General features: G+C 40.3%; 1 protein-coding gene across 2 annotated transcripts; it reads left to right on the top strand.

Moving 5' to 3' along the window:
- Positions 1-2,392: 2,392 nt before the first annotated feature.
- On the top strand, positions 2,393-6,888 carry LOC136433168 (leucine-rich repeat flightless-interacting protein 2-like). 2 transcript variants are annotated; one of them, XM_066425078.1, is made up of 5 exons: positions 2,393-2,678; positions 4,469-4,599; positions 5,044-5,148; positions 5,538-5,650; positions 6,050-6,888. In XM_066425078.1, the coding sequence occupies exons 1-5, from the start codon at positions 2,624-2,626 to the stop codon at positions 6,078-6,080; spliced, it is 435 nt and encodes a 144-aa protein (XP_066281175.1). In that variant the 5' UTR covers positions 2,393-2,623; the 3' UTR covers positions 6,081-6,888. The 2 variants fall into 2 exon arrangements, with proteins under 2 accessions (XP_066281175.1, XP_066281184.1); XM_066425087.1 differs by having other exon boundaries at positions 2,395-2,678; positions 5,538-5,667.
- Positions 6,889-8,336: the final 1,448 nt, after the last annotated feature.

Here is an 8,336-nt window from a genome sequence, read left to right as displayed (position 1 = left end):
TTTTAAAGATATCTGCAAATGCACCTTTAGTACGAATCCTATTATGCATTTTAGATCGTCAACACTTGCTTTGACTTTGCACACACAATGATTTTAATTCAGTGCGGCGGTTTTGATGGTATTTCATTCTAAAGTAAGCACGGAAAAGACCACTTAGTGTAAAAATCCACGATTACAGGACTGGTAGTGGGAAGGGACATAAATTCATGTCTTCACCCAGCATTTACAAAATGTGGATGAGTAATAGTAGGTGAGTTGATGAAGGAGTTATCATCTGAAGTAGTTTTCTACACATTCGATTACCATCACTGTGTTGTGGGCGTGCCGAGTTATCTACTGATCCTATACCCACAATGTTAAGTTCGTAGTCTTCTGTTTGTCGATAAGTGCCCTGGCTGCAGTTCTTGGAATGGCTCATGTATCAACTGTACACTGTGATGCTTTTAATTTAATCAACGGAGGTGCGGTCAGCTATGACGTATGACTTCCATAATTTATGATTCGCGCAAACTCTCATCTTCCAGATGTTGATCTGACATTGTCTCTCAAATGTATTCCAGGACCAGCTTCCGTGGTCGTCCGGCCATGTCGCAACTAAACTACCACGGACGTGTACAAAACGATCACAGGAAATAGCGCATCACTTCACTCAATATCTGCTTGGAGAAACCCCTATTAGCACACACCCACAAAAGCCAACGCGATTAATGACCTGTTCCACAAGTCCATGAAGATAGGGGTGTTTTCTATAATATAACATTGCCTTTCAAAACTGCTACGGTGTAAAAAAAAAACGTGCATCATCTCACGCATGCTAGCAGACGACATATCAAACTACATACCAATGCAGCAAGAGGATTGTGAGTTATAGCTGCAAACGTACGGACATAATTAGCCATTGAATACTCCTTCGGGAGGCGACCCTCCTTCCCGGAGGTAATACGATAGAGCTGCGAAAGATGAATGATAGAAACACTAGATCCACTACAGCAGTTGTGCTAGATTAGTCCGCTAGGGGCCACTCCTGAACATGACCACTTCTCCCCAACTCCAACACCAATCAGTGACGCATGCGCACGAGGTGTATAGTAGACAATTATGATTCCTCAAGGTTTTCACATCGTTCGGTACGTACATTTTAGTAATTTCACAGTAAATCCAACCCACAGGCACTTCTCCACTAATCGGATGTTCACGGTCTCTTTTACAGACGTCCATTCCTGCAAAAACGTTACTTAATGAGCACAACATGATTGAAACATTCCAACATTTAGAATACAGCCTAGGTCATCATATGAGGTAACATTGCAATCTATTTGTGTTGTTTTTGTAACATACAAAGTTCGCGTACTAGCATGTTATGATATGTAATTAGCTGTAACACAGACTAATGATATATATACAAGTTCTAAAACAGATTTATCACATATCATAAAATTTGTAATATCATATGATCATATGATTATATTATAATTTTATGATCATAATTATGATATATTACTTCATATAATTATTACATCATTTGATTACTGATATTACACATATTGTATGCCATATAAATGATAGAAAAGATGATGTGAAAATACGTTATAATACCGAATTAAAAAAGTGCTAATAGGGCTGCGTTGTACCCCCAAGACATGACACAACACTTTTACTGCTGGCATTGAAGTGATTATGTCTAACACGTAATTAGTCGTCCGAGGTACACGGAGCTGCACGCAATGCCCATCTGGGATTCGAGCACAAGTAGCCTCAAAGGAGATGTTGAAAGGCAAGCAGTTGTAACGTTTTCTAGACACCCCCCCCCCCCCATGGCTACATAACGTTGGTTTCACCTCCCAACATCTGTTTGGAGATTAAGCACCTGTTCTTGAAAGAAATAGTTTACAATGTAATCTTAACGTAACTGCCCTATACGTCACCCAACTATCAGTATTGTATTTATTTGAAAGAGAGTCTAGTTATAGTAAAGTAAACTCTTGATACGTCTTTCAAAATCTGAAACAGATATAGGATAGAAATTAGGTTCCTCACACTTCTTTGCGTGTTTGCAACATTTCCATGCTATGAAGATGTTAGATTGCCATTTATTATTCTGGTTTTCCACAGTTAACACAAACAAGCCTGAAATAAAGTTGACGTTGACCAACTTAATTCTGAAATATCACCTCCTCAGGCTGTTGTACGCTAAACTATTTGTGCCGTAGGACCCGTCGTAATGCTATCTGATATTTAAAGGTCACACGTATTACTTGTTTTGAAGAATACAAAGAGCAAAGGTAGAAAGCTGTTTTTATATGGGAGTATCACACATCGTAAAACAAGCATTACAAGAATGCTTTCTGTTTTATTACAAGAAGTTTGAGGTAATTCTTGTAATCTCACTCTGTTTCGTGTTTTCCCTCTCGTGCTCAGCAGTGCACAACATACCACAATGGGAAGCTCCAGTATCACGGACCGTTCTTTATACGGTCAGACCCGCGTGGCATCTGGCCCGTCCCGCGGGTAAATTCAGAATCAGAGATTCGAGCAGGCGATACAGAGAACCCACCGTCGGTCAGCCAAACTTGGACCAACCTCTGAGCCAGTTTGTTTCCTCGCAGATCAAAACAAGTCAGAGATGGCGAGCAAGTCGCAGATGCTACGACAGGCTAAAAGTCTCGAGCTTCCAGAAAGTAAGCAAGATCTATTTTCTTAATTTTCGCGAGCAATTTTCCTGAGAATATGTATGCTTGTTTTTCTTGAAGTATTTGACGTCAGACGAATGCATTACAATCTTATCTGAGACAGTCTGCGGTATCGAGCTAACCCTAGATGTAATGTATACTATAGTGTACCCTAAACAGTTATGATTCTTCTGTTGGGCATCAGTGACTATCTGAATGCCAATCGCGCGGTTGAGTCATTTGAATTCGTTTATGTCATTGCCAAACTGTTGTCATGTATATGTAGCTACGTACAAGTTAAAATAACAGTGAAAATTATTCTCTCATATCATTAGTGTAGACATTTAGTGTAGACATAGATATCACAAATTCCTTCAGCGAAAGGATCCCTCATATGCTTTATAAAGTAAGAGTTATGCACAGATTTAACGTAATTCATAACGAGCCTTCGAAACAATTTTCAAAGTGACAACAAATGGAAAGGAAATACTGAATTATGTTGGATCAAATCCATGCAAAATAACAATTAAGAAAGATTTGCCCCAACAGAATGATTATAAGTTGTGACCATACCATTTAATATTCAATGTCACTATTTACTTCTTACTATACTTATTCCAAAACCAATATGCAATTCTAAAATTCTACTTTGTTTGACTTAGAGGTATGCGGTTGCAGGCGTCAAACTCTGCAGATTAGAACCAAGCTTGCCCAACATAAATACTCTCGGGGATATGTGGGTTTTGGTCGTCAGCACATGTTTCCAGTACAACTTTCAACGCCTCCAGACATAGTAACAGTGGTAATCTGTGCTAGATTATCACTTAAGCCACCCATGTGCCCATGGGACTAACGGTGCCTGTGATCTTGCCTTGAATTCTCGATGCTTGGGTTATCAAAGATCATCGAATTTCTACAGAATTGTCTGGAAGAGATACATACAGAGTGGCAGCTGGTTCTAATGATAACGATAATATGAATGGCAATGTTTATGTCAAATGGTGGATAAAGTAACAAATTGTCTTGGCAGGTTCTGACAGTTCGTTCCAACTCTTCTCTGTGTGGATCTGTTTATAGTATAAATTATCAAAAAGATAATCGCCAAAAGCTAAAAGTAGTCATGTATCCGGTTCATTCGAGCGATAAATATGTAACTAATTATCTAATAGAGTATGGTCTACATTCACGTAGACTCCCTGCGAGATCACATTGCTACGTCGTCTTTTGAAAACGAAATATTGTACGACTTTTGAACTAAAGAGAGCGTTATCTATTGTTCTGCTTTTACCCTTTTCCTTGATGTATAGTTTTGTACTAGTAGTTGGTCATTTACCCTTTTCCTTGATGAATTGCTTTGTAGTTGGTCCTTTATTCCTTTATTATTTCAACAAATTGGAATATGTAGGAATATGACGAAAACAATGCACAGATGCGCTACGGCTTAGAAGCATCGCCTAGTGATATAAAGTATAATTGCAGAAAAAAAACGCACCAATGCTGCAAATATTTCAGATGTCGCTGAATGTCCCCATCGTCACGTAGCGCCATACTTAGATCGCTTCGCATGTTTCTTCAGTCGGTAAAAAGATACAGAAGTCAAAATTACTTAAGATTTTGTCAGAAGATTATTTCATGGATATAAACTTCTGTGTCCTATCTGTTCTGTTTTAAAATTTAAATGGGCTATCCTCAACCCCCTCTACTACCTCAAATTTTGTTTGTCAATGTAACTCGGTATCTATCTAATTTTTGTACATGACAGAAAGTTTCAAAATAATCGTTTTCCTGAAATTCTCCAGATGAAAATCTCGGCTTGTCGTCCTACGTCCTGGGGAGGCGGCAACATCAACAGTCCACGGAGAGGTTACAGAAGGAGAAGGAGGATCTGGAGGAGGAGAGGTGGGAGGAGAAGAAGATGCTGGAGAAGAAGGTGAATGAAAAGGAGGAAGGGTGGTGGTTGTATATTACTGACTAGCATTAAGCTTAAGGGTACTTAATCTGGTAAGGAATTGTAATTTGAAGATCTGAGCTTTTTATTTTGTTAGGATATTTCCCCTTGTGAAAAGTTTATCTATTCATTTATTCAGATTTACCACATTTGTGGAAGGATTGACATAACAGGTACAGGTGACTATCTCCTTTTTAAGATGTCAACCCGGACTGTAAGGTTTGACCCACTCACACCGGGAAGGACTCCTATTATTTTCGACAAGTTTGGCGAGTTCGTAAGTGTGCTCAAGGTGTGGCTCTTCTCAAACACGGGACCCCCATTCAACGTCCTGTCCTAGGGACATCCCTAACCAAAGCTAAGTACTAGTTTACGTTGATGCAAAAGATTTTGACCCTTCATTTGGAAATTGAAAATCTTTTCCAGATCAAGCGTCTGGAGGGACAGGTGGACCGTTACAAACAGGACTTGAACGAGGTGCAGAGTAAAAATGACGACTTGATAGCAGAGAACAGAAAACTCGACAGAGAGGTGAGAATTTTTCCTCATCCATCGGTCTTGCAACTAGAGCTGAGCAACTAAGTGTGCTCATCACTTTAGTATCTGCACAAATTGTATTCCAAAGATATACGTCCTTCTTATTCTCCAAGCAGATCTATCGGTGGCTATAAGACCGTATCCAACTGGTAAAGGGAGTTTTCGTCGCCACCCAAGATCTGCCTGCACTCAAACAGGTAGGAGTCATTTCTAATTGGCGGCGACAAAAACCCCCTTTGCCAGTTGGATACGGTCTTATAGCCACCGATAGATTTGCTTGGACATTACGTACTTGTAACAGTTGGATGCTATCACATAGTTTCACCAACCAATTACCGATGACTGTATATATTAGTAGCACGCACTGTCTTATCCCCCCTCAGTTGCGGTACGCCAACGATCGTGTGTCTGAGCTCCAAATGGAGATGGACAAGGTAAAGGCTCACGTGACGTCACTGGAGGCGACCAACCGCACCCTTAAGACGCTTGCCAAGAAGTAAGGACATCTTTCAAGTAAGATTCACAGACTGTGAAGAAAGAAACAGTCGTTTCGTGCATCGCCAGCTTCAAATGGCATGTGTCAATCGCGTGATTAATTACTAACTAACCACAAAAGCTGCTTTTGACAATAGCTTGCTTTGTACTGTAGTGTACAGCAGTGTTCGTTCTGGATAGTTACTACTGTGTGATTTGACCATTCTTGATGCAGCATCAATGATTATCGAGCTGTCATAGCGTTAGGGTAGCATCGGGTTTAATGCAACATTTGAAAATAAGAATAAGCAACGATGCTTTAGACTGTTGCTTGGAAATGAGAAAAAAAATCTTTCAAATTTTAGACATTTAATTCTTTTGTGCATCCCGTTTATTCGTTATGTTCTGTTGTATTTGACAGGGCCGGTACCATGCCTTGGAGCGTGATGTAAAACATGCAGAGATACAATCGATTTCCTAGTTGTGGATGAGGTGCCCCTGGCTTGGTGGAGTGGTGCACCAATGACGTCAACGTTTCACGTGCACTTTGTCACCAGGCCTATCGAGTTCCCAATGTAGTATCCCGTCCAGATCAACCTAAAGAACTCAAGAAAGCCTGACACGAAGTTATATCTGGCGATCTGTAGATCTTTTTGAAGATAAATTGTCTTTCTTCACACGTTTTTTATCAAATGATGCCGTAGATGCCCTTTTATACTTTTGTTTTGCACGGGAGCTAGATAAGAAATCATGAATAATTAAAGCCGATACACACTGCGTTCGTAGAGATGGCGTTGCTTTGGGGACAGTATTTTCCAAAACTTATATTCGGGAACCGATGTAAAGCATGCAAAATGTACGAATTGGCTTGCTATCATTGATATGCCTGTCATAGTTGCATATACCGTCATATAAGAGAATCATTGCAATGTTCAACGACATACAATAGCCACACATTTAACGATATGTCTCTTCCAATGTACGGACAACTTATGGGATCCAGTAACTTTCTCTCACGAATGGAAATTAGCGGTGTGTTGGGGTGTTTTGATGATGTTGCCCCTGCTTTTAACGATGATTTCAATGAGTTGCTGTAGGCTAAGAGCACTAGGTAGGCTTAGAGCAGTGTGAAATGTTGAACATGATCACGAGGACATCGGCGGTCCGTACCTCAGGAATAGCCAAGTTTGTTATACCTCATGGTTTGCTAGCAGGTGTTCAAAAGAAGGCACTACATTAAAACAACAGCTTTACCTCCTAGCATTTGTATTTTGTTGTAGCTTGACTGTGCGTCGAACTATTTCTACACTGTGCAGCCATTAGTAACTTGATTCATCCAAACATGTTAACGTTGGGTAACCTAAATTCGCGGGGTACTTAAATTCGGGATTTTTCGAAAACGGGGTATTTAGGGATATGTGCTAGATGCAACATAAGTAATACCGCTAGAAATGCAAACCTGCCAGACTTACGTATTCAGAACACTGTCTGAAAAGCTTCGATAAGCATGGATTATAAGGCGACGAGGTCAAAAACTCTCCGTCCCTTATTGGAACAGTCTGAGGACTTCGTGGGAGAATTAAACAACATGGTTGTCGGCTGGTTTATAAGAAAAATGTCACATCCGCTTCCTGCTCAACACAATTATTTACAAGACAACTTATTACAATCTCTTTTGCTAACCTGCAACTGGATTCTAAGTGTGATCAATCATCAAAACTCCTCTCTGTTGCTACAACCTACGGCACGTGTATTTTCCCGCCGCCATATTGTTAACCAGCATCCTGTTGTCAAGCAGACGACAAAGGTTTGTCAGGAACACTTTTTTGTCTAAATGCTGCGTGTGATAGTGGACTGAGGAAGATATTTTCCTCAAAGTTTGCTCCTAACACAACAAGGAACACATGGACATAGTAGTATTACCATTGCTACGGCATCCAGCTAACTTCCCATGAATAATGTAACGTTACACGTTGCCCGATGATGACGATGGGCCGACTTTGAGTGAAGTTCTACCGACTCAACACACGGGTTGTACCCGAACTGGCCTGATGTGTGCGGTACGGCCGTTTTTTCGTGTATTTTTTTTACTTGGACACGTCTATATCCATAGCACTCTCCTCAAGCCAAGGATAGAACGAATAGCTGCTGTATAAAATGTGATTAGCGGTAAGATATTCAAGACGAATCTTCTCTCCCGAATTAATGTACCCCCCTGTCCGACAGCACCGTAATTGTGCGTGCGGCGGACGGTAGTTTCAAGTTGAAATATTATGGTGTCAGCACGACTAGAGACAAAATCTACCATATATATGATTAGTGCAAAGATAGTACATGATACTGACAGAATTATAGAAAAAAAGGATGGTTTATTGTTCTGCTAGATTGATTTCAGTCAACCATTATCGGAAAAATCCCGAATTTATGTTACCCAACGTTATAATTACAGAAAAAGTACACGTACGTAATAGAAGACAAAAAAATTACGTTCAGCGGAAGAAGCAAAAGCAATAGTGTCCTATATGTCCGTTATCTGTGGTTTATAAGAAGTGACGTAGTTGGACGCGCCTGACATGAATGCTACTTCCCTGGAGGCACAGTCGCCTGACATCGAGGTCACTCAGGTTTACATACCAAACTGTCATTATAACAATTGACTGGGAAAAGATCCCTGCATCTGGAGCTGAACGCGAGTATGTGTATGTCTC

This window comes from Branchiostoma lanceolatum, chromosome 1, assembly GCF_035083965.1.
Source record: "Branchiostoma lanceolatum isolate klBraLanc5 chromosome 1, klBraLanc5.hap2, whole genome shotgun sequence".
NCBI lineage: Eukaryota > Metazoa > Chordata > Leptocardii > Amphioxiformes > Branchiostomatidae > Branchiostoma > Branchiostoma lanceolatum.
The sequence above is the reverse complement of the archived record's forward strand: the minus strand, read 5'-3'. Positions and strand labels throughout refer to the sequence as shown.